The 24,235-nt window shown below is 50.4% G+C and overlaps 8 protein-coding genes across 8 annotated transcripts; 5 read left to right on the top strand and 3 right to left on the bottom strand.

The window, feature by feature from the left end:
* Window positions 1-788: 788 nt before the first annotated feature.
* On the top strand, window positions 789-3,503 carry NFIA_010720 (ubiquitin ligase complex subunit HRD3; the record flags this gene model as incomplete). Its single annotated transcript, XM_001264287.1, has 4 exons — window positions 789-820; window positions 877-1,031; window positions 1,097-3,031; window positions 3,094-3,503. The coding sequence occupies 4 exons, from the start codon at window positions 789-791 to the stop codon at window positions 3,501-3,503; spliced, it is 2,532 nt and encodes an 843-aa protein (XP_001264288.1).
* A 268-nt stretch (window positions 3,504-3,771) lies between these two features.
* On the top strand, window positions 3,772-4,699 carry NFIA_010710 (putative DNA repair protein Dds20/Mei5; the record flags this gene model as incomplete). Its single annotated transcript, XM_001264286.1, has 2 exons — window positions 3,772-4,551; window positions 4,610-4,699. The coding sequence occupies 2 exons, from the start codon at window positions 3,772-3,774 to the stop codon at window positions 4,697-4,699; spliced, it is 870 nt and encodes a 289-aa protein (XP_001264287.1).
* Window positions 4,700-5,593: 894 nt separating this feature from the next.
* NFIA_010700 (putative MFS allantoate transporter) lies at window positions 5,594-7,382 on the top strand (the record flags this gene model as incomplete). Its single annotated transcript, XM_001264285.1, has 5 exons — window positions 5,594-5,788; window positions 5,865-5,895; window positions 5,957-6,056; window positions 6,109-6,293; window positions 6,352-7,382. The coding sequence occupies 5 exons, from the start codon at window positions 5,594-5,596 to the stop codon at window positions 7,380-7,382; spliced, it is 1,542 nt and encodes a 513-aa protein (XP_001264286.1).
* A 397-nt stretch (window positions 7,383-7,779) lies between these two features.
* Window positions 7,780-9,501, bottom strand: NFIA_010690 (glycoside hydrolase family 1 protein; the record flags this gene model as incomplete). Its single annotated transcript, XM_001264284.1, has 5 exons — window positions 7,780-7,918; window positions 7,983-8,568; window positions 8,627-9,099; window positions 9,177-9,368; window positions 9,440-9,501. The coding sequence occupies 5 exons, from the start codon at window positions 9,499-9,501 to the stop codon at window positions 7,780-7,782; spliced, it is 1,452 nt and encodes a 483-aa protein (XP_001264285.1).
* A 783-nt stretch (window positions 9,502-10,284) lies between these two features.
* On the bottom strand, window positions 10,285-12,668 carry NFIA_010680 (Kelch motif domain protein; the record flags this gene model as incomplete). The annotated part of the gene is made up of 3 exons (XM_001264283.1): window positions 10,285-12,116; window positions 12,181-12,267; window positions 12,344-12,668. The coding sequence occupies 3 exons, from the start codon at window positions 12,666-12,668 to the stop codon at window positions 10,285-10,287; spliced, it is 2,244 nt and encodes a 747-aa protein (XP_001264284.1).
* Window positions 12,669-13,229: 561 nt separating this feature from the next.
* On the top strand, window positions 13,230-15,089 carry NFIA_010670 (WD40 repeat domain-containing protein; the record flags this gene model as incomplete). The annotated part of the gene is made up of 1 exon (XM_001264282.1): window positions 13,230-15,089. The coding sequence occupies one exon, from the start codon at window positions 13,230-13,232 to the stop codon at window positions 15,087-15,089; it is 1,860 nt and encodes a 619-aa protein (XP_001264283.1).
* Window positions 15,090-15,969: 880 nt separating this feature from the next.
* NFIA_010660 (transcription initiation factor IIA large subunit) lies at window positions 15,970-17,809 on the top strand (the record flags this gene model as incomplete). The annotated part of the gene is made up of 4 exons (XM_001264281.1): window positions 15,970-15,991; window positions 16,129-16,241; window positions 16,662-17,716; window positions 17,770-17,809. 4 exons carry the CDS (start codon window positions 15,970-15,972, stop codon window positions 17,807-17,809), a joined length of 1,230 nt encoding a protein of 409 aa, XP_001264282.1.
* A 1,303-nt stretch (window positions 17,810-19,112) lies between these two features.
* Window positions 19,113-21,298, bottom strand: NFIA_010650 (zinc-coordinating transcription factor SFP1; the record flags this gene model as incomplete). The annotated part of the gene is made up of 3 exons (XM_001264280.1): window positions 19,113-19,427; window positions 19,496-20,555; window positions 20,655-21,298. 3 exons carry the CDS (start codon window positions 21,296-21,298, stop codon window positions 19,113-19,115), a joined length of 2,019 nt encoding a protein of 672 aa, XP_001264281.1.
* Window positions 21,299-24,235: the final 2,937 nt, after the last annotated feature.

Genomic DNA, 24,235 nt, shown 5'->3' with positions numbered 1-24,235 from the left:
AGCAAGTGCTTCGGCTACTTTATGGTTTCCGTTCTATTCCTGTACCATCATCCATTCTATCGAACAATCCATAAAAAAGAACACATTTTGCATCTGATGCCGCGGACTTGGTCGGTTATTTCATCCTCAATATGGGCGCCAGCAGCCTTTCTCAGATGTATGCCTTTTTGACGTTTCAGCCTGATTGTTTTTCGTTTCCAATAATTTGAGCCACCCTGCTGAAATTGTGATACATTCTTCTGGGCTGGCGATGCATCTTGTTCTGATTCGTTGCACTCCCACTTCCCCTCGGACCTTCCAAATACCACGATGGCTTTAGAACGGAACGGTTTGTGGATGGGCGAGTGCTCTGGTCCCCTCAAAGACGTTAATGATTGTATTACTGCCACTGCTTGTTCTTTTCATGTACACAGCCTAGCCTAAATCGGATTAAAGAAGGAATGGATAAATAAAGGGAATATTATTCTTAAAAGGAAAAACATAATGTTTAGCAATGTAGGAAATTTATTGCAGGACATGATTATTCTTGTGATAAGATGATGTACATTGGCTGCAGCTTTCGAGTGTGAGGATATGTCATCGGCAAAATGAAGCTCCGCAACGCCAGGTGGCCGGTTCCCGCGTGAGCTCATAATACGCTGAACCAGCTTCCCCGGAGTCATCGAGGCCACATTTCTGACTGTTGACAAGGTGGATCGATGTCCAGTCAATTGTGAGAAGAGGAATCGCAATGTGCCTCTTATTGCTCCCAAATACTACCAAGTTTTGCCAGGCAACATGAAGAATTTATGGCTATGGCGTTTTCTGCCTCTGGCGCTCCGTAAGTATCCACTACGTCAACGGTGCGACCACCGAGGTTCTCATACTGATCATCAGCGATCAATTTCTAGTGCTGCTGCAGGCGCTCGTGGCTGAATCGAAAGTTCAGTCAGAGAATGGTCATCCATCAATAGATGTGACTTCCGAAGCATATCGGCATGGAAGCAAATATGCGGGTGAAGCTGAGGGGTCTCAAATTTGGCCCGGACAAGGTAAGAGGATATTGCTGCCAATGGGTGAACATGATTGAATGGCGACTGATATTGTCTGCTTATAGAACGTGTCGCAAACGCCCTTAGAGTCCTCCACGGAATAAAGATTTCAACCACCCGATCTGAGAAGCCATCGGGCCTCATCGGATATGCCTTACATTACGCCCAACAGGCGTTCCGCATCCTATTCATGAATGCACCTCAATCGGAGACAACTGAGAAGCGAAGAGTCGATCCGAATGTTGTCAAAGCCGTGAAAGAACTCAAGCTGGCTGCGGAGGAGGATGAGAACCCCGATGCGATGTTCCTATTAGCGGAAATGAACTTCTATGGTAACTTTACACATCCGCGCGATTTCAAGCGCGCTTTCCATTGGTACCAGAGCCTTGCGTCCTTGACTGGAAACAGTACAGCGCAATATATGCTCGGTTTCATGTACGCCACTGGCATCGGGGACGGGGTGGAGCGCGACCAGGCGAAGGCATTGTTGTATCATACGTTTGCTGCGGAAGGAGGGAACACGAGGTCGGAAATGACGCTGGCGTATCGCCACCACGCTGGTATTGGGACTCCCAGAGACTGCGATCAAGCGACGTATTACTACAAGAAAGTGGCGGACAAGGCGATTAAGTGGCATCGATCTGGGCCACCTGGTGGCTATAGCATGGCTAGTGAAGCATATCGGTGGGCGGACGAGGAGGGTGGCGTTTACGGCGAGGGTGCCAGTGTCTCAAGCTCAGGGCCTAACGCACAGCGTGATGGGGTCCAGTCTAGTACGGAGGCTAGCTTGGAGGATGTTCTAGAATACCTGGACCTCATGTCGCGCAAGGGGGAGCTCAAGGCCACGTTTAGCTTGGGGAAGCTACACTACGATGGGGCGCGAGGCCTGCCTCGGAATTTCCGAAAGGCAATGAAGTACTTCAAGCAGGTAACGAGACGCTACTGGAACAAGGACGGCTCAGTCAATCCCAATCACCCCATGGGGATCGATAAACTTGCTTCTAAAGCAGCTGGCCACGTTGGATTGATGTACCTGCGCGGCGAAGGCGTCGAGCAGAATTTCAACAACGCTCTTACCTGGTTCAAGCGGGGACTGGTCAATGGCGACTCGCTCTGTCAGCACGAGATCGGACTCATGTATCTTCACGGCTACGGCGTGCCCCAGGACGCCTTCAAGGCCGCGTCGTATTTCAAATCGGCAGCCGATCAGGATTATCCAGCCTCGGAGACCAGACTTGGAGTTCTATTCCTGGATCAGGGGGATGTCGCCACGGCGACCCGGTATTTCGAGCTGGCTGCTCGCTGGGGGTCCATGGAGGCTTTCTATTACCTGGCGGAGTTATCGAACAATGGCATCGGCCGGCAACGACACTGTGGCATGGCCGCATCGTATTATAAAATGGTCGCAGAGCGTGCCGAAGCGATTCATTCGTCGTTTGCCGAATCAAACGCCGCGTACGAGAGTGGCGATAAAGAAGCGGCTTTGATCCCAGCCATGATGGCTGCAGAGCAAGGCTACGAAAGCGCTCAGGCAAATGTAGCATTCCTGCTCGATGAGCAGCGCTCATTGTTGTCGCTCGACTCTATGCTACCTGGGGTTAAGAAGCCTCGTCCGTCTCTCCTTCGAAACGCTGCTCTAGCGCTGATCTACTGGACACGTTCGGCCAAACAGGCGAATATCGACTCGCTGATCAAGATGGGTGACTACTATCTCAGCGGAACTGGCATCGGAGCCGATCCTGAAAAAGCTTCTATCTGCTATCATACCGCTGCTGAAGCCCATTACAGTGCGCAGGCCTACTGGAACCTTGGCTGGATGCACGAGAACGGAGTCGCCGTGGAGCAAGACTTCCATATGGCCAAAAGATACTACGACTTGGCGCTCGAAGCAAATGCAGAAGCTTATCTGCCTGTGAAATTAAGCCTGATAAAGCTGCGGATACGCAGTTATTGGAACAAGATTACAAATGGAAAGGTCAACTCCATTCGAGAGGAAGAAGGTGAGGATACCCAAGATGATTTAATCGCTTACGCCTATTTACATGCTGACCGGACACCGCAGAACAAAAGCCTCGTCGGACATTCAAAGAGTGGATTGCAGCATTTATTGAGAACGACGAAGACGAGGAGGCTTACCACTCACAGTTGTACAAGCACGCGGAAGATGAAGATGACATGCTATCTTCGAATCCAGATGCCCGCCGCCTTGATGAACACCGCCATGACGATGGCTACTATGATGACCTCGAACTCGACATTGATGAGAGCGTACTGGAAGGCCTCATTATTGTCACCTTGGCTGCCACATTACTCGTACTTGTATACTTGAGGCAGCAGCGAAACAGGCCGAGGCCGAACGAGAATCCGGGTGCCAACCCAGCGGCAGTCAACAATCAAAACGACCGCGGGTTTTTCCCGCAGCCTGGAGACCCGGAGTTTGCTCAGTGGGTTGCTGGTGGTGTTGGACATTAATAGAGAAAGCATCTGCATGAGTTTGACCAATTGTACATTCTTCTAGGCACCATTCAAGCTCATAAAAGTCCTCGTAGACTTGTAAATATTAGTATTGGTTATCTTATCTGGTAGCTGTGCTTATCGATAAGCATCTTTTTGATCTACTCCTCCACGCGACGCAAGAGTGCACTCTGCCATCGATCCCAAGCCAAGTGAATCGTTTTTGAATCAAATATTTATATGTGAGGATGTGATGCAATGCAGAGTTGAATGTCAATGCTTGAAAATGTCTTCTGTTAATCTTGTTAATCTGAACGGAAAACGACGTCGCATCGAAGGTGCCGCTTCTACGCTCTCGAAGCCGTTCAAGTCACCTCTCCGCAAGCCAGTGCAGGGCACTGTGGACAAGGAAAAGGCATTCAACAATTCTTCCATCAAGACCGAGGCTGGAGGCCCAGAACCGCAAGATGTCGATGGCAAAGATGCACAGGAACATCTTATGCCGCGGACTTCCATCTCATCTAAACCAACTTCTCTTACATGCTCATCTCCCGCCTCGCCAGTTCCAAGTTTGCAAAATCGAAAACGAAAACCTGGTACAAATCAGATAACTCCGTCGAAGAAGAGCATATTAGCAGATCCTGTCATCTCAGAGCTTCAGAAGGAAGAAAGAGCCCTACAATCCAGACTGTCTGCTCTCCGCTCTGAACTCGATACAGTGCAGCAAGCTCTTCGAATTGAATCATCGTCGAAAGATGCCGAGCTCGAAGCTCTGATCCTCAAATGGAAGACTGTAAGCCAGGAAGCTGCGGAAGAGGTTTTCGAAGGAGCTCGAGAGCGGGTCTCTCGGATGGGGGGTATGAAGGCTTGGAGAGAGCGGATGCAGAGCGACAGCGCCAGGTGGGAACAGGAGGAAATGAACTCGTGGTATGGCAATGCCAAAGCGGAGGGAATTGAGATTGACGAAGAGGAACTGGAGCAGCGGAAAGCTGAGCTCCTTGATGAAGTTGAGATGCCTCGGAAGGAACAGGAGGTGGGTACTGGGAGGGAGACAGCTGAAGATGAGGTATGCTTGAATGGATTGTCACTGACTGGACGAGAGGATGCTAACGCGATATGCACAGGAATTTACAATGGAAATTATGCTGAAGACGCTGAATATCGACCTGAAGATGATCGGATATGATAAGTCGACTCAACGATGGATTAAATGATGACTTTAACGACTTATATGGTGGCATCGTTCGGAGATCTGTATATTCGGTCCGTGTTTGTATGAGTACAAGCCCTTGAGCATCCGCTGTTTATCGCCAGCAATTTGTCCAATGCTAGACAGGGACCGGGCTCATACCGGGTTCGTATCATCTAAGCGGTCTACATACAGCATTTCGAGTCAATGTGTTCCCTCTCTTGTTGCATGCTTCCGCTTCGTATCTCCCAAGACCGTCTGTGTCTCTAGTCTCGATACTGTCTTTGACCAGATAGGGGATGCTTTCCAGAGGGCTGATTGGCAATCCCCCGGCTCGCCGTGCATCGGTAGCGGCTGCTTCTTCAAGACAGATGGATTCAGGATGGGAATAGCACTAAGAGTAAGGCCTGAAATCGTTGTATACACTGATCCGCCGGAAGTATAGGGCTCTTAGATCTAACAATGGTAGTCAATCCCGAACTCAGGACGTGTTGAAGATCCGAGATGCTAGAATCTATGCCCTACGGCGCCCATCCAACCGCCATCTTCGGTCTGCGTGTCGAGAACCTTAATCACAACAACTGAGGGACGATCAAACTTTTGTCCGCTAATTGCTTGATTAGCCATCTTCATGCGAGGGAATGAAGCTTGGCAATTGGCTTGCTGCACAGTTTACGATAACAGAGCATGACCTGAGTGCCAAGAAATAGAGTACCTTGCATGATCTGCCAAGAGATAGAGTACCTTGTGTGCTATCTACCAGCAGCTGATAACAGTATACTCTGCAAAATCTTCTCAGGTATGTTTAAGCTATCTGAAATCGCGGCAGGGAGGATTCTACGGGAATGGGTAGATTGAACCCCTCAACTTTCGTTGTTACGCCGTTTACTTGCACTCCAAGCCAGCTGATCTTGCAACCATGACCGATACTAAGGAAGCCGAGTTAGATGTGCGACGCTCCGACAGTCTGGAGAAAGAGGATGATATTGCACCTGAGGATATTAGAGACATTGGAGCAAACCTCTATGCGGAGGTGGAGCAATTATCGCCAGAGGAACTGGAGGAAGAAGGGATCCGAGTACGCAAGATGTTAGATCGCAGGATATTGCCAATTGTACGTCCCTGTAGGATCCACTGTCTTGCTAATTGCGTTGTGCTGTGTATCAGTCACTGACGGCCCGCCTGCACAGCTATACTTAACCTTTGTAATGCAGTTTCTGGGTTAGACATGCTCATTCACTCGGACGATGCTTGAAGAGACCGGCTCATTTGTGATTCATAGACAAGCTTTCGCTCAACTACGCCTCGGCCTATACCCTGATCCCAGATCTCGGTCTCGAAGGCCAGAGATATTCTTGGGTTGCTGCTATCTTCTACTTTGGGTACTCCAGACCCTTCCTCATACAACGGAGCCGACTTCGCTAACCCGACAAGGTACGTGTTCTGGGCAATCCCGGCGAATCTCCTGATTCAACGATTGCCCCTAGCGAAGTATATGGGTGGAGTCATCATCATTTGGGCCGGGCTCGTTATTGCGCATATCGGCGCTAAGAATTATGCGGGTATCCTAGTCTTGAGATTCCTGTTGGGCATGGCAGAGGCATGCGTGAGTCCGTGCCGTGAGTTCCAATAAATTGTGTCATCCATCGCTTCGGACTCGGAGACTGACTAATGCAGTGATGAACTTCACTTCCATGTTCTACAAGAGATCTGAACAGCCTCTGCGTATGAGTCTCTGGATGTCTGGCAACGGCATGGCCACGATGATCGGAGCGCTTCTCGGTTTCGGACTGGGCCATTCTCATAATACCAATCTTCACAGCTGGCAGCTCATCTTCCTGACGATCGGTCTGATGAACTTTGCCACTGGTTGTCTCTTTCTCTGGCTGATGCCCGACTCCCCTAGTTCCCCAAAGTTCCTCACTCACCAGCAACGCGTCGTGGCTGTTCAGCGAGTATCAGAGAACATGATCGGAGTCAAAACCAAGCAGATCAAGTCGCATCAGGCCCTCGAAGCATTATACGACCCCAAAGTCCTTTTCAGCCTAGGAATCGGAATTGGCTGCGGCGTCATCAACGGCGGCGTGTCCAACTTCTCTTCGGCGCTCATCAAGGGTTTCGGCTTCAACGGCATCTACGCAACCCTTCTCCAGCTCCCTACGGGGGCCACCCAAGCCGTCGTGGTGCCCATCTGCGGCCTGGTCGCGACCTACGTCCGCGACTCGCGCTGCCTCGTCCTCGCCGCAGTATGCCTCATCCCGTTCGGCGGGCTCCTCGGTATCCGATTCACCAGCCTCGACCACAGATGGACTCTGGTCGGCTGCACCTGGCTGCAGTACATTATCGGCGCCCCAATCATCGTGTCGTGGAACCTCTTAGCGACAAACGTCGCCGGACATACCAAGCGCTCGATGGCCAATGGCATGTGGTTCACCATGTTCGCAGCAGGTCACGTCGCTGGCGCCAAAATCTTCTTCGCCCGTGAAGCGCCCCGGTACCACTCCGCTTTGGCAGGTCTGCTGACCTGCTATGCTGGCATGATTGTCCTGGCGCTTGCTTCGTATGTATACATGAAATGGGAGAATCTGCGGAGAGATCGCAAGGCGTCGCCGGACGATGATGTCTCGCGGCGCGAGGAAGCCGCGATTCTTGATGGGTTCAAGGACTTGACCGACATGGAGTCAAAGAACTTTCGTTATGCGTTATAAAGATTTGGCTCAAATGTTCAAAGGATCATTCGGCCTATCTTGTATATCATCTTCTCATGATGATTGTATCCATGGTTTTGATGCTGCCCTGGCTACATTGCATTTCTAAAATTGTCCGAGTCAGAAAACAAAAGAATGGGACAGTGGAGACACTACGTACAGGCTAAATGCAGAGTGGGGTGGTGGAGCCAGGGGCTTGCCACGTGACAATAGATGCGGAGCAACGCATGTGGCACGGAGAAAACTCCATGTCTGGAATGGGAAGTACGACTATCGAATGGCTGGTGAGTGCTCTTTTGAGTGTGGGTACATGTGATGAAAGCTCCCCTAGACTTGATGAAATCATGAATTGTAATTTATGTACATGCAACATTCTTCATGTCATAGTCGTTCAACCTTAAGCCTTCTCGATGTATTGATCGAAGATCACACGGAGGACCTTGGCGCTCTTCTTGGGGATTCTCTTTTGGTTGTTTGCGTAGTCGACGAAGGTGACGCCAAATCTGGTCTCGTAGCCTTCGGCCCATTCGAAGTTACTGCACGGGAAAGAAGATCTGTCAGCCAGCTGGACCGGTACCTCTGAATGCAAGGCAAACTTACTCCATCAAGCTCCACGCCATGTAAGCGCGGACATTCACACCGTCCAGCGTGTAAGCGTCCGCCATTGCAGCGATATAGTCGTGGAAATATTGCACACGGAACTCGTCGTTCAGGATCTGGTCCACAGGGAGGTCATTCTCGCCCTTGAGACTGGTGCCATTCTCAGTAACGTAGATCTTGGGCTGGTTGTAGCGATCGCTGAGCCATTTCAGCAGCTTCCGGAATCCAATGGGGTGGGGTCGCAGCCAGGGCGACTGTGTCTCGGGACCGATCCATTCGCCGTTCTTGTTCTGCAGGAGGATCTCCAGGTTGCCGGCGACGTCATTGGGGTCCGGCTCGCCTGTCTTGGCCTTGATGTAGTTGGCGCAATAGTGGTTCATGCCATAGAAGTCGTTGCTGCCGCGGACGAGGGCGATATCTTCGGGGGTCCAGGTGGGCAGGCGGTCCCCCAATTGTTTGACCATGCTGTCTGGGTACTTGCCGTGATAGATGGGGTCAGCGAACCAGGAGATAGCGAACTCAATCTTGCGATCGCAGGCCTCGACGTCCGCGGGGTTCTCGGGGTCCCAAGGCTCAGCCCAGTCACCTGGGATTTGATCAGTAACTACTTCATCGCGCTATGCACATGGAGACCAGAGCCGTACCATTCAATGTGATGCCAATCTCACCGCCGTCTCTGGGCTTGAATTCTTCTCTGTAAATCTTCACCGCCGCTCCGTGAGCGACAAGGATGTTGTGGCCGACGATCCACGGCTCGCGCGAACCGTCGCCCACGGGGCTCTTGGTACGGTCGCTGGTCCTGCCAGGGGCGAACTGGCCCACATTGTATCCAAGCACACTGCTGCACCAAGGCTCATTGAAAGTAATCCAGTACTTGACTTTTGAGCCGAAAGCATTGAACATTACGCGAGCATAGTTGGCAAAATCGGCGACAAATTCTTCCTTGTTCAGAAGACCACCGTAGCGCTTGTCGAGCGCATCGGGAAGATCCCAGTGGAAGAGGGTAACGAGAGGAGTAATACCCGCCGCGAGCAAGTCGTCGACGAACTTGACATAGTGCTGGAGACCCTTTTCATTGACAGGGTCATTCCGGCCACCGAGAGGGATGACACGAGACCTGTATTTTATGATCGAGGTGGGGTCAGCCAAAATCCGTTCTCTCAATTAGTGTCCGGAGGCTGTGCAAAGATGTACCATGAGATAGAAAAACGGTATGCCTTTGCACCACACTCCTTGAGCAGGGCAATATCCTCATGGCTGCGGTGGTAAGAGTCGCAAGCCACCTCGCCAGAGGCTCCACCGGCTATTTTGCCGGGGATTTTGCAAAATGTATCCCAAATAGATGGGCCTCGTCCATCTTCATCCACAGCTCCCTCAATCTGGTAGCTAGATAACGAAATAACGGCGACAATTAGTTAAAACCCCGATGAAAGAGGAAACATAAGGTCAGGATATACCTCGCAGTTGCGAATCCCCAAAGAAAGTCCGGAGGAAGAGTCGAAGTAGTTGTGGAGCCCATGATTGAATGGATCTCGGGGGATGGCTTCAGACAGCTTTCTTTTCCTTTCAATGGATGGGACAACTACTGAAAAAAGCAGTGCTATGCCTTAAGGATTTTCTCCAGGATGACCGAGGGGAGTGGACAGATATTTAAGTCCGTCCTCCTGGCATTTCGAGAGCTCTCCATCGTGCGATGGAGGGGTGAGCGGGGAACCGCCTTGGATAATCGACGGACTGCATCACGGCTCAACCAGTCGCCAGTTCCTTGGTCCAACCATTCTCCAGTATAGCTCCCAAGAGTGGAAGACCCTGTAAATAGTTCAGGAAGCGAAGGCTGCGCCCAGAGGAATAATGGTGTGGGGCGCGGAAGATTAATGGCCGTCATTTAGCATAATGAGGCCGTGCTGACATTCGGGGAGTTGGTGCTTGGCGGGGCACCTGAGGCACTGCAACAGCAACGGCTCAACGGGCCGTCAACCGATTGACTGTACCTATGTTGAACTTGTTGGAGGTCTTGCTATACATAATCGAGACGTATTCTTTCAACGGAGTAAGAAGGACGTAGTGGCTATCTGTCCTGGTTATGTCAAATATCATACATAGCTTTACCCGTAATGGTCCCATAACTCCCCCAAGATGCTTATTGCTAGAAACACATCCGTGCGTTTTGCCAAATTGACGCCCATCCGGTAGTAGAAATAGGAAAGTCATACATAGTCATTGAAGTCATATGGTCGGCGTGTCCGCTCCTGCACGGTAGTTTCCGGTGGTGCAGTGTCTGAATGAATTGGGAGCCCGAAGGTCAAACAATCTCCATTCCATCCACATCGTCCCCTTCGAGGTCATCCACGTCAGTCATAGCGCCTCCAACAGAAGGCCGGGATCGCTTGGTATCCCTGCTGAGATCAAGCCCCTCCGCTCCTAGAGCACCCACTAGCTCCAGTTCGGGCCCGGCAACAATCCGACCTTCCATGTCGACCACCTCGCACAGCTCAATCAAGCTCTGACGACTGAGGGACTTGAAGCCGTCGGTCCGGACAACGCGACCCCAGTGGCTGAGGCAAAATTGTGCGGCGCGCCGCATCAACCAATCTTCGTTGGTCCGCCCGGCCCGTTCCCAGATGATGGCCGCGTTCTCCACATCTAACTCGCGGCTCAAACGATTTACGCAGAGCAGGCGCAGCTTTGGCATGTCATACAGGTTCGCCATGACGAGCATACCTGCAACATCGATGATGCTGGAGCAATATTCAGGGTGCCCTGATATGCTGTCAGTGTACAGATAGTAGAGGAAAGCACGGACGACAGAGTATGGTTCAGGAATGTGCATTCTCTTAGAGTGATACTCTGCCATTTGCGCAGAATACAGTCGCTTGAAATGCGGCCATCGGAGCTGCAGGATGATGCGATGTACATGAATAGGAGGCGAGGTAGGAGCATTCGCGGGCAGGAACGCCGGCTGAGACTCTGTTGGAGGAGCATCCTCTGCCACATCGTCCGGATATTCGATGTCGTCCGGATTTGCGGTGATGATAAAGTCAGCATCACTGCCAGATTCTGGAGGTTGGTCGAAGACAGCGGAGAGATCTGCACCAAGCCCAGAAATGGGCGGCAGTCCTGACCTTTCCGATACCAAAGCCCTGCTTTGATCAGGAGACAGGGTCGCCAGTTCATTGCCAAGCAAACCGTATTTCTCCAGGTCAATGCAAAGAACTTCGCTCATATGATTCTCATCACTGTTGCCAGGAGCGGCGCCAACGTCAAGGCTGCATCCCAGCAGCCAGGCTTTGGTGCCACTAGCGTCGACTGTACAATAATGCCAGCGGTACCCGGGCTTAAAAATCTCTTGCCCATCAGCTAGTTTCTGCCAACGAAGAGTGTCAAGCTCCAAAGCCGATAACTTGCACTCATACGTCCGGACTGTTTCGGAAGGAGTGATCAGGTCGAGGAGGACACCAGATGCGTGAGCCTGGAAGTGGGTTCCAGCAGACAAGGCAGGAACATAAGGACCGGATCGGAACTTATGACAAGAGATAGCTCCTGGGGCAATTGGCTTTTTTCGACCGGCGTTGCGAACTTGTACACTCCCAGAATTTGCCGCGTAGCTACCGGACCGGCCGGGCAGCTGCTGGGTTGGACTACTATATACCGTGTCTGGACTATGAGTCAATCTGTTGAGTATTCCGGGGGAATCCACGGTACCTTGCGAAGACGGGGTTCCAAGAAACGGCGAGCCCTTGAGATCAAGCCACCAAATATCTGTTGTGCGTTCCATATCCGGGTCGAGGCCTCCGAATATCCAAAGACGGTCCCCCCAAACCCAGGCGGTGTGGTCGAAACGAGCTGTGAATCTCCAACTCCGGGACCAGGTCCATGTTTTCAGGTCAAGGTAGCATAGATCATCGAGAATCACATTGTTCTCTCCAGTGACACCGCCTATGATGAAAAGCTTCTCGTCATGAATGACAGCAGCATGACGAGCCCTTCCCCGCGGGATTTGTCCACGAATTTCCGGTTGAGTCCAGGTCGAAGTGGGGATATCGAGGATGACGATATCAGAGAGGTATTCGCGATGTTCATTTTCTCCCCCAAAGACAATGAGTTTGTCGCCTTGATAAAGAGTAGCAGTGTGTCCTATAAAAAAGGTTGAAACATATTAGCGGAACTCAAGAAATGCATTTGCTATGAATCAACCAACCCATGCGAACACCGGGAATATCGCCATAGTTATCCACAAGTTCCCAACGAAGTGCTTTCAAGTCTAGCCTCAGGACATGGTTGTAAACTATTTAAGTCCGAACGTTAGCATGAGAGATGATGTAGAGATTCGATTAAAGCGTAGAGTAAAAATCAGTATCGACCTTCGTCTGTGAACTGATCAAATCCTCCAAATGCATAGATCTGCTCATTGTTGCAATACGTCACGGATGCATTGACCAAACACGCAGGGACATTGCCTTGGGCTTTGCGGATGACGGGGCGATAATCCGTGCTACCACGGCGACCTCTAGCTGGACTGGTCGGCATGAGGTATGCGCTCTGTGGTCTCTGATGAACTGAGGGAGTGGGAGTCATCGGATTTGAATCTCTTGATCTGATCCAAGACGGTGGGTCCTCGCGGAATTGGGTGAAGACCGGGGTGGATGTAGTATTACTGGTAATAGTGGAGGACGGCTGCCGCGCCATCAGGCTCTCCAAAAGGCCCAAGTCGTATTGCTGACCCACACAGCCGTGGTATAGAAAGGAAATAATTGAAAGTCGATAGAATTAGGGACGCAGATTTGTATTTCTGAAGTAGCCCAAGAGTCGGCGATCAAGTCCCTGCAATGACGACAGGGAAGAAAAGTGTAAAAAGCGCCAAGACGATCGGCGCCCAACGAAAAGAAAAGGAAAGAGCCGCACGTCATGTGGACGCTAACCCAATCAGTGTTAGAACAGCCGTACCTCAGGTAACCGTTGCCATGGGAGAAAGAACTATACGCTGTATTTATTCCCCTGGATCTCTGCTCTGCTGCTCTCTGAATCCATCTTCCCTTTGCATTTTTCTCAGTTACGCTCGTATCTGATATTTGATTGCATAGTATATGATTCGTTTTGTCGGTTTATACTTGCATACACTACCATTTCGTTGCGTCTTAGACCTACATCCTCATTGAATGACCGGATCTGGCAATTGAGATCGAGGAGCATTTTCTTCTCTTGAGCACCTTCTAATATACCATTCGTTGGGAATTGCACGTTAAAAACATGGCTACTCCATTGATATCGACTCCGGTGAAGTCCCATCACGGACTGTTTTCATCCAAGACCGCTGGCGGTCGCATGCCTCTGACACCATCTCCTCACGCAAGAAGAGCGAGTGTGGCATCAAATCATTCATCTCCCTTCACACCTCCTCGTCAATCGGCAGATGTTACGAAAGACAACGGTCGTTCGGTCTACGGCGGCAATCTCTCCTCATACTTTGCTAAATCGGTCGCGAAGACATCAAAATCTTACCGAGAATCTCCCAAATCAAACATTGCAAGGACGCGCAAGTCACCGAGGCATCTTGAGCTTGGTGTCTCGGACTGGTCTTTAACCGGCACAGGCCCCTCGTCGGGGCAGTCTCCGTCATCGAAAGAGCGAGTGCGCAAAGAAGTCTCTGCTCGCACAAGGTCGGGCAAGACCACCGTTCGCATCGCTCACAATGCTGGTGACAGATTCATTCCCAACCGGTCAGCAAGCGAAGGACTGACAACAACTGGGACTGCCAAACCCGAGGAGAACCAGCGGCCTAAGACGGGCAGCAGTGAAGGATCCGCCGTTCTTGCAAGTGCTGCGAGCGCCTTCGACATCGGAGGTCGAGGCGGCGACGATGATCTGACTGCTGCTCTTGAAAACCTTGGTCTTGAGGACAACGACAATTCAACGACGTCGTACACCAAGCCAGCACCAGATGCGGTCGCCTACGAATCGTCGCTCGCTGACGCCTGCGGCGTCAATTTGAACACTCGCATCCTCGCCTTCAAGCCACCACCTCCAGAATCGTCAAAGCCAATAGACTTGAGAGCACAGTACAATCGTCCATTGAAATCAAGCAAAGCCAAAGGTTCTCAATTCCGCCGCAGAGTCCAGACCGCTCCTGAGCGTGTATTGGACGCCCCTGGTCTTCTTGATGATTACTATCTCAATTTGCTGGACTGGAGCTCTGGCAACCAGGTCGCTATTGGTCTTGAGCGCAATGTCTATGTGTGGTCGGCGGATTCTGGATCTGTCAGTTGCCTGCTAGAGACTTCCCCAGACACATACGTAAGCAGTGTCAAATGGAGCGGCGATGGCGCATATGTTGGAGTGGGTCTCGGCACGGGAGAGGTGCAGATCTGGGACGTGGAGGAAGGCACCAAGCTTCGAAGCATGTTTGGCCATGACTCCCGTGTTGGTGTGATGGGCTGGTCCAAGCACACATTGTCGACCGGTGCGCGCAGCGGTCTCGTCTTCAACCACGATGTTCGCATCGCTCAACACAAGGTCGCAGAGCTCGTCTCCCACACGTCAGAAGTATGTGGTCTCGAATGGCGACCCGATGGCGCTCAACTCGCCACCGGCGGTAATGACAACCTGGTCAACATCTGGGATGCGCGGTCTCTGAGTGCTCCCAAGTTTACCAAGACAAACCACCGCGCGGCCGTGAAAGCTTTGAGTTGGTGCCCTTGGCAGTTGAACCTGCTCGCGACGGGTGGCGGCTCGTATGACCGTCACATCCACTTCTGGAATACCACCACCGGTGCCCGGACCAACAGTATCGATACTGGCTCACAGGTCACCAGCTTGAGATGGAGCAACCACTACCGAGAGATTGTCAGCTCAAGCGGATTTCCTGACAATTCTCTGAGTATCTGGAGCTATCCCACCCTGGTCCGTAACGTAGAAATTCCGGCTCATGAGACCCGAGTTCTTCACAGCTGCCTGAGCCCCGACGGTCAATTGCTGGCCACCGCCGCTGCTGATGAGAGTTTGAAATTCTGGAAGATCTTCGAGCGCAAGCCTGGAACCAGTGCCTCGGCGTCCCGGGAAGGTGGCGTTGGAAGCAAAGCTCAGATGACCAAGTCTATGACCATTCGGTAGATGGACGTCTGCTCTTCTGCGAAATTTGACTTGTTTCTTATATCCTGACTTTATGCTACATCTTTTTATTGGAGGATTTCGCATGCGAGGCGTTCTGATGGGTTGACTCCTTATCTTTTGGTTTCCTGTATAGAGCCTGGGCACTAATACTACTAACATAAGACATAACTCACCAATCTGTAAGATCTATTTCACTTTGTAGACGTGACTGATCCTGGAAGTGAGCCTTCCATATCCATCAGGCAACCTGTTTGAAGTATAGTGTCAGATATCGCTCAGTTTGATGATGGGGAGATGACGACGTCACTCAATTCAAAGGAGACCAGTAATAGTTTAATTTCTCACTGTATTCCTTTGAAAGAAGAGTTAGTAATTTATTACTCTACAGAAGATGAGGATGAAGTGAAGCACTCATCCCTCCCAGTTCTGGCCATGGTTCACTAGTTTGAGCGTGGGCGGAGATCATTACTAAGCACGCTGAGAGGAGGACGGATTTCGCCCGGGGAGAGCGACTTTGACCTCAACCAGAACCCTACAGTACGCTGCGTTGCCGTCTTTCTCTACCTGCCGATTCCCCACCAGAGCGTCGATTTCTCGATATTTGCAATTGTTCAGATTCAGTCTCACTGCAGAAACACATACTATCCACACGAACAATTTCATAACTTGGAGTTGCTTAGGTGTCATTAGACGTCGGGGCTGACCGGTCGCATCTTGGCCGTGGCAACTGACCGTTGCTGCGACGGAGGTTCAGTTCTGATAGACCAGTGGAACACAACGCCTTCCCTGCTGGACCTTAGTATAGAGAACAGGAAGAAACGAAACAAAGAAGCTCTGATCTACGTCCTCTCATTCTTGAGTCTCTCTTATTGCCGCAACCATGTCTAACCAGCAGGTGGTGAGTGCTATCTCCAGGCAGCCCTACCTTACCTGACCAGAGAAACTCTGGAGATCTTTGGGCTTACCCTGTCTTTGTCCTTCTCCTTCTCTCCGTGATAATCTTCAGCCCATATTTTGTGAGGATGTTGGCTTATACCAGATGATGTGCAGGGCACGGTGTTTGATCGTGTCATCCAGGAGGTCTGCGATGCTTCTCAGGTCGATTTCGAAGAAAGTGGTGTCGATCAGCAAACGTTAATAGATCTGCGAAAGGTGGGTTCAAGATATCTCTTCATTCTGTGATGATTACTTTGGTGGAAAACCATCATGATGCCCTTGATTCCCAGGGAGCGGTGTTCTGTCGTGATCGATCCCGGCCCAAGGCGGGGGTCCGAGGATTGCGGGAGGCGGCGCTGCTTCCGGGGGAAACACCAGCTTTTGAGTCTCTTTATACCGCGCCGCTTTTACCCGCTCCTGTGGCCCGTTTTGGAGAGGGGCGCGATTAGTCCGCCAAGGCCCGCGCCCACTTAACAGATCACAGTAACGGCGCTATCTTCGTCATCTATTCTTACTGTTTTATTTGTTTATTTCTTTCTGGTCTATTTTATTTCATTGCATTGTCTATTTCTTTCTGATGCTGTTTCCATCATTTTCCTCTCTATGATATCTTACTGAAACTATATTCCAATATAGAGCTGGCAGAAAAAGCTCTCGTCGCTTGGTGTCGCCCACTTCCCTTGGGATCCTGCACCACCACAGCCCGCCCCTCCTCAGACTCAAAACCAAATACTCCCTCCTACTGCTCCCGTGCCTTCCAACGCTCCTCGACCCGCTCCTCCGCAACAGACACAGCAACAACATGTTCCGCCCCAACAACATCTTCCCCAATCCCTACCGGGAACTGTACCTCCGATGCAAGCGCCTGCGCCCGCGCACATGGGGCAGCAATCTCACATCAAGACCGAACCAGGCCTCAATGGGCAACCAGGAATGCCTCACATGAGCAACATGATGTCGGCTCCTTCCTCGAATCCTCAGTCGGCACGCGAACGTGCTGCCAATATGCTTCATCAAAGATACGGTGCCGCAGCAGCTAGCTCGGTCAGTCAGTTGCAAGCGCAGTCTCACGCATCTATGGGAATGCCAGGACAGCAGCACCGTCCTCAGTACCCAGCACAGACGCCCAATGGACAGACGCCAGCGATTAAACAAGAGCCGGGCTATCCATCCGCCCCCCAACCCAATATGACTAATTCTCAGACAGATGGTGCAGGGGGCGATGCTTTATCAGATTGGAAAGCGGAGGTTGCACGGAGACGCGAGGCCGCAGAACGCCAGAACGGCGAGGGTGATCGGTTCCTACGCGAACATTTGAGACAGCGCATGCTTCAATTCGAGGGAGGTGGACTACTTATGCCTCTAGATGAGCGTCAATCCTCGTCATCAACATCGAGACGGGAACCTTGCCTTACTGATGCCCACTCTGCTGTCGAAATCAACTCGATCGCGAACTCTGCCCGGCCTCAGGCGCAGTTTGATGGCCCTGGTGGCGACGATGGCAGGGAGGAAGACGATGAAGATGCCATCAATTCCGACCTCGACGATCCTGACGACCTGGTTGCCGAGGATCATGATGCTGAAGATTCTGTTGGACAGGTCATGCTCTGTACGTACGATAAAGTGCAGCGCGTCAAGAACAAGTGGAAGTGTACTCTGAAGGATGGTATCCTAACCACAGGCGGCAAGGAGTAAGTTCCAAAAGCCTTACTTTTGACCGAGGCGCAGACGCTGACTCAAATAGATACGTTTTCCACAAAGGCCAGGGTGAATTTGAATGGTGATCGTCTGCTAGCTTTCGAATAAGATTTCAGCCTCGGAAAGCTCATCTCTCCTTCTTTGCCTGGAGCTTTATTTTCCTTTCACTTGATCTTGTAAACTCCTTTGCCAGAATTGCATGGTATCGCACGGATGAAGGAACCGGAGAGTTGGCCATGTTGAAATGATACACCCTTGGACGGTACGGTGCAAGCGGAAAGTTACTGCTTTTATTTTTCCGGTGATCTCATTTTATGGAATTACAGCAGGACTCATCTATCTCACAATTTCTCCGTTAATTAAACGACACTGCGCTATTTCCACCTGCTGTGCACCGCTTCTACTTGAGGATGGCTGTTTCTCGACTTTGTTTGTATTAGAATAGTCAATGCATCCAGGGATTCTGATGGTCTCGTTCCTCTCTTAATACTCATCACACTCGTTTCGTGTAGAGATTACGCGTTATCACGCATCAAGTCTAGTTTACTCTGCAGACAGAAGTGAGGACGAACTGATTTACGATTACTTCAGCCGAGTACGTAGAAATCGGAACAGAAAGCAGCGTGCTATTTCAGAAACTTTTCCTGGTTAACCTAGTGCTACAACCAAAAATCTCACAATGGGAATCAAGGAGCAGAGAAAAGAAAAGAAACTCTATCAAAAAAAGCAGACCAGCAGAAAACTCGCAGGACGGATAACAGGACTCCAGCAACACCTCAAGAGATAACGGCGCAGAAAGACAAAAAGTAGCAAACAGCAATAACCAATCTGAAACCCCTATCTACAGAATCGACGCCATGTACCGAGACTTTTTTCTTCTTTTGTTTCCAGGAACTCGACACCCGCATTTTGAAAGCCAGTCAAATAGATGCTTGGAACAATCCAATCCGAACCCAGAATGATGTGCTCGACCCGTGTGAGGACAAAACCTAAAAGAGCTGTATTTTCAATATGCCGCCTAGGACCAATGCATTCTTTTTCTTCTCGAAATGGTAGGAGCAAGACCGAAAGGCGAGTTTGAGCGAAAGAAGCAATGATCGGCATTCAGGGAGGCCACAAATTCCGAAATTTCCTCACCAGGGACTGAGCGAGGACCCTGGTCAAAACAGGCCACGAGAAGCCTCCGAAGAGGTCTATTAACAATCCATGACACGGCCGTCTAAGGAACGGCTAGTCATTTGAGTAGGACATGACGTTCATACCAATATTAACTCCAAGCCACCGAATCGGTCATTAAATCGTATGTAGTGTAACGAGCGCCGTGATGTTCATCGAGTCAAATTAGCGTAGAGAGATAGAAGATCCCTAATATCGCAGTGAGAAAGCACTTCATAGAAGACCTTCTTCGCCGATACCGGGGAGGCCAGCCCCAGCCACATTGATGTTCTGCCCCTGCATAACACCTCCACCGAATGCCAGATTGCGACCTGCAGCAAGCTGGAAATCGGGGTTACATGGCGGGGAATGAGATTTGTGATACTTGAGACCGTTCAAGTTCTTGTAGCGCTTCCCACAAACTTCGCAGCGGTACGGCTTCTCCTTTTCCATACCGAGAGTACCAGGATATGGTGTCGATGTCTCTGGGTTCACGATCGAGAAAGTACCATCTGCATTATCATGCAATTGTTGATTGTTGTGACCATGCTATAAGCGAAAGTATTAGCGACCAAAGCTCCATACCAAACCGTAACTTTCCAGACAGAACCACTTACAGCTTTGTGATACTTGAGGCCGTTCTGGTTCTTATACGCCTTCTCACATCCAATGACGGGGCATCTGAAGGGCTTGGGCTCTTCATTGGGAAGCAAAGCTGTGGTGTCGGGGACACCTGCCAGCAGCTGTTGTTCCCGTATCCGTCGAGCGATTTCACTGTTAGGACCATATTGCGCTCCACTGAGCTTGAAGTGCGCATTAGAAGTATTGATCCCTCCAGTAGGGCTGAAGAGACGCTTCGCCGGCTCGTCAATGCAAAGGTCCACCATGTCATTGTTACCAGCAAATCTGAACTGCGATTGACCCTGTAGCATAGCATTGTTCTGCATACCCAAGTCGCCGAAACCACCGATCATGCTTTCGTCGAGTTCTGCAGGAGTTCCAGGTGCCGAAGAATCCGGCGTGTTTCTGAACTGTGAATTCTGGAGTGGATTCGCCATGAGTGTTGGTGTGTTAACCGAGGAAACTGTGGGATTATTCTGCAATGAGAGTGGGTGGCCAGACGGAACTGGCGTTCCTGGTTGGGAACCTTTGAAGCCTTGATGACTTGGAAGCATGGACAGATTGAGCTGGGGACCTCTCTGATTAGAATTTCCGAATCCACTTTGCGCGTTGTTCTGCGCCTGGGGCGAGAATAATTGTGAGGTCGTCGGATCGCTGTCCCCCATAGCGTCATCCAGCTCCATATCGTCGATAGTGTCAAGGTCAGAGTGTGGCTGAAGCGGCGGGTTCGGACTCAATTTTCGCTGCATATCCCCACCTCTGTCCGCTTGTAGACCTCGACTTTGGTTGTTCATCTGTTGGTTTTGTTGCTGCGCCATCGCGGCAGCAGCAAGCGCAGCTCGTCCATCAGTCTGGCTTGGACGATGACTCTGTTGAGGTGACTTGGTAGCATGCGCCTCTTCATAGTGCTGCAACAGATCATGAAGAGTGGGGAGAGTGATGCCACAGCAGGAGAAATCACGCATGAAGTTGGCTTCCAGTTTGGGCAAATAGGAAGAGGAATGGAAAGAGGGAGATTGTCCGAAAGCGAACGGGGAGGTTCCAGTCATAATGATACTAAGAAATGAGAATGTCAGTATGCTGCTCACTGAAATCGAGCTGTGCCGCAAAATCGCAAGAACCCCGTCAGAACTCCACGAAAGGGCTGTCACTCACTCGTCACGTATCCAGCTTCCAACAGAGACACCACCCCAGCTCATACCACCAACCAAGCTTCCAGCGAGCGACTCCCGACGAGGCTTATCGCGATTAGACCCCGCCATGGAGATTGGTTTCGTTCCGTTGCCCCATTGTGCGGAGGCTGCGCTGAGAGAGTCTTTGCGGGGAGGCGGGGCTTTGAAGACATTGATGCCGATGCCACTGGGATGAGAAATGCTACCTGTTCGCTCACCAGTTCCAGCTCTCTGTAGGGCAGACGTCAGATTTGACGCCTGCTGTCCCGGAGGAGAAACTGAGGTTTGGCGAGTGGCGATATCGATAGGAGCAGCTGTTCCTGTCATCTTACCGAAGGTGAGGGGAGAGGATGAAAAGAGAGGGAAATCAAAGTCCTCTTTAAGCTGTGTTCGAAAATCTTGATGATCGTGGTGAGGTGAACGAGTGTCGTCGGTGTTCAGTGAATTTCCAGCCCACGGGCTACCTGAGTCCTTTTCCCTGTCCGGTTTGCGAGACGATACGCCAAACCCGAGGGGGGTAGTGACAGGTGTCGTATCCCGAGTAGAGGCGCGATCGTGTTCTGCGATAGAAGGAGAGTAATGGAGAGAAGGAGGAGAACTGAGAGTTTCCTCTGATGAGCCGAGCATGAAGGAGTGATTCTTGATGGCGATTTTGGGCGGGATCACACAGGTAGTCCACCCTCGGATGTCGTCCCGCTCTGGCTTACTGGGTCTGCGGAACCGCGACGGATTCGGGAAAAGTGGCGGGAGGTGGAATGTCCTCGAGGAAACAAGCCAGAGAAGTAGACAAATAATGCTATGGAGAAGAATTTAGACTGAGTAAAAAAGGACGAAGGATAATATGATGGTAAGGATGATCGAGGAGGACTATGAACTGCGAAGATGGCCTTCCTTCCAACAGCTATGGCTTGCCAGGGAGTAACAACTGGCAAACTGGAAGGGTTTCGAGGACTAATATTGTATTTAATCCTCGGTACGGTATGGACGGGAGGCAACGTCGTAGTATTTGCTCATGTTTGGTGCGTAACGTAAGCGCAGAACCTGTAAATTACGCGGGTCCAATGATTCATACTCGAGCCAATCTGAAACTACGGTGGTTAACTGAGGCCATCACTGGGCAGCCAAGGCTTCAAGGACACGGGGGAAGCGCATGAACATCGAATCATTTAATCGTACTAGCTAGTCTAGGTATTCTTCTACGTAACCGAAAGATCCACAGAACTACATATTTCTACATCTGATTGATGGATCGTCGTCCTGCCAGCAAGTGGACAGTAAGACGGAGCAGTATCAACGGGCGATGGAAGTTGAGAGATGCCCAAACCCCGAGGTACCCTAGACTCTGTACTGTAATGTACTGGTATAGCTGCCAATCTTACAGCCATAGCCAAAAGTTACTTGATCTTCCAGGCTCTACTGCCCTAGCTACGTTGTGCTTGCGACACTCGTACATCACTCTACTCCGTAGCACCATTTAACAGGCAGTGATCATCAAGAGCAATATGCAAACGTAGCAAGCATCTCAATTTCACTGCTCAGGCTCAGACGAACCGAGGAGAATTGGATATGGAACAATACATTTTAGATACTGAGTCATCCAAATAGGAGGCAATGAGGGAGCCGGAGCTTTCCGTGGTCCACTTCGAAGTACATAATCTCCATCTTCATGTCTAGACCAAGCACTGGGCTCCCATCGACATTGTCCTTGGAAAAGGTTACTCTAAGTTTGAGGTACATGAGAGTAATTGGGCATGCTGATTGACGTTGCCAAGTTGATAAGTATTGGAAGTGTTGTTGCCAGTTCTGAGAGACTCGAACTCGACCAAGGCTCATGCTATCCTTCTTCCGTGCATCGTCTTGTTCTATTGAGTATACGGGCCCAGGTGCGTCTGGCCATCTTGAGTTCAGGCGAATGGGTTCGAAACCTTGATAGAACGCTAGAGGTGCTCAGTGACTTAGAGTGATGACTTCGTCGAAACTTTGTCCCCCGCTCTAGCAAGGTTTTAATGACATCAGCAGATCATCAACGGATCATCAACAACATCATGGCCTGAAAATGAATTACTCCGAGACGGATAATGACCTCGATCCTCTCTCATGGCGAGGACAAATTTCGGGGAAGCTGTAGAGCGGAATTAGCGTTCCCCTTGAAGCCAGTCTCCAGTTCATCACAAGGACTGAACTCGATAAACAACTAATAGATAGTTGATCAGTACTTGTGTGGCTGACAACCAGATCAGCCGTTCTATCTCAGCACTATCGATAGACTAGTCGCATTCATTCAATGGACGAGTGGTATCTAAATGAATCATGAACGGTGAGCCGCCCCTATCTTCTCCGGGGAAGTCTCCTGCATACGCCATACACCAAGGTAGTTACTCCGTAACAGTAGTCCGTAAACGGTTCTGGGTGCTAAGGCAGGTCTGTCTTGGCCGACGCTAGAAACACAGTAGAAGAAATTAGTGGCTTCTTGCTCTCCGCCTTGGTCCTCGACAGACCTTCCGTCTAAACAGAGTACGGACTAAGGTGGGCAGCCTACCATCTCAAGACAGAACCATGAAGGTTGGACCGAGACATGGTGAGAAGTACATAACCATAAGTTCAAAAGGCTATGAGGGCATGGCGGATTAGGGCCGGCTTGGGGATCCAAAATTAATCTCTGTAGACTACTCAAAGTCTAGATATTGAGCTAAGTCCCAGAAAGAGTCTCATAATCGACGATCTCCATGCCCACATGCCTTACTAGTTACTACCTGAACTTCAAGCGAATACATACAAGATAACAGATAAGATTAACCGGCTGCGGACTGCAAACAGTATGCAAGTGTCCCAAGGCATACCTGCACTGAGACAGGTGGATTGTGCCTTGTCCAGCCACGTGTTATCCTATCCAGACCTGATTATCTGACATATTGATTCCTCAAGCCCTTGAAATTGACACAGTTTTCACCGACGTTAAGCTCCATGTACTGTCTCACCAACAATTCCGATACATCAGCTGCATCTTTAGAGTGTTCACAACTCAATACTGTTTCATACTGGAGTATACGCCGATGTATTTCACTGCGCCTGTAATGGCGGACACTTGGACATGCTTATGCAGGGGCCCGGAGTAAATATCGGACAGATAGATCTCCGGAGCGAAGATCTCTCAATCGCACTTGAACATCCATCACTTTGTTGCTGTGTAGCATTATATCAATCAAATTGTTAAATGATTGTTCCTCGGTCCAATCCATGTATCTGAGCAATACTCTGAATGGCTAATCTCTGAACATGGACCAGACCAGTCGGGGAGTCCCCAATATTCTACCTATGATCAGCACTGCCCAGTTCTCCGTATGCTTTTCCGAAACAGCTGAATAATGGGATCGGTGTACCTGCGTAGTCAATAAGTACCTATGGTTCCCTCGGATCAACCGTCTACTCTAGCGGTCTAACTGAATGAGGAGAATTTTTGCTTGCGGTTGGTAAGGCTGACAGTTTCACAACAATACTTATTATTAGAGTATTGATCCAAGGTATTATGGATCTTTTGGCCACCTTATGGCTATGCTTTGCCTA

The sequence above is a fragment of the Aspergillus fischeri genome, genomic scaffold, assembly GCF_000149645.3.
Source record: "Aspergillus fischeri NRRL 181 1099437636249 genomic scaffold, whole genome shotgun sequence".
Taxonomy (NCBI): domain Eukaryota; kingdom Fungi; phylum Ascomycota; class Eurotiomycetes; order Eurotiales; family Aspergillaceae; genus Aspergillus; species Aspergillus fischeri.
This window is presented reverse-complemented; position numbering and strand designations above follow the sequence as displayed.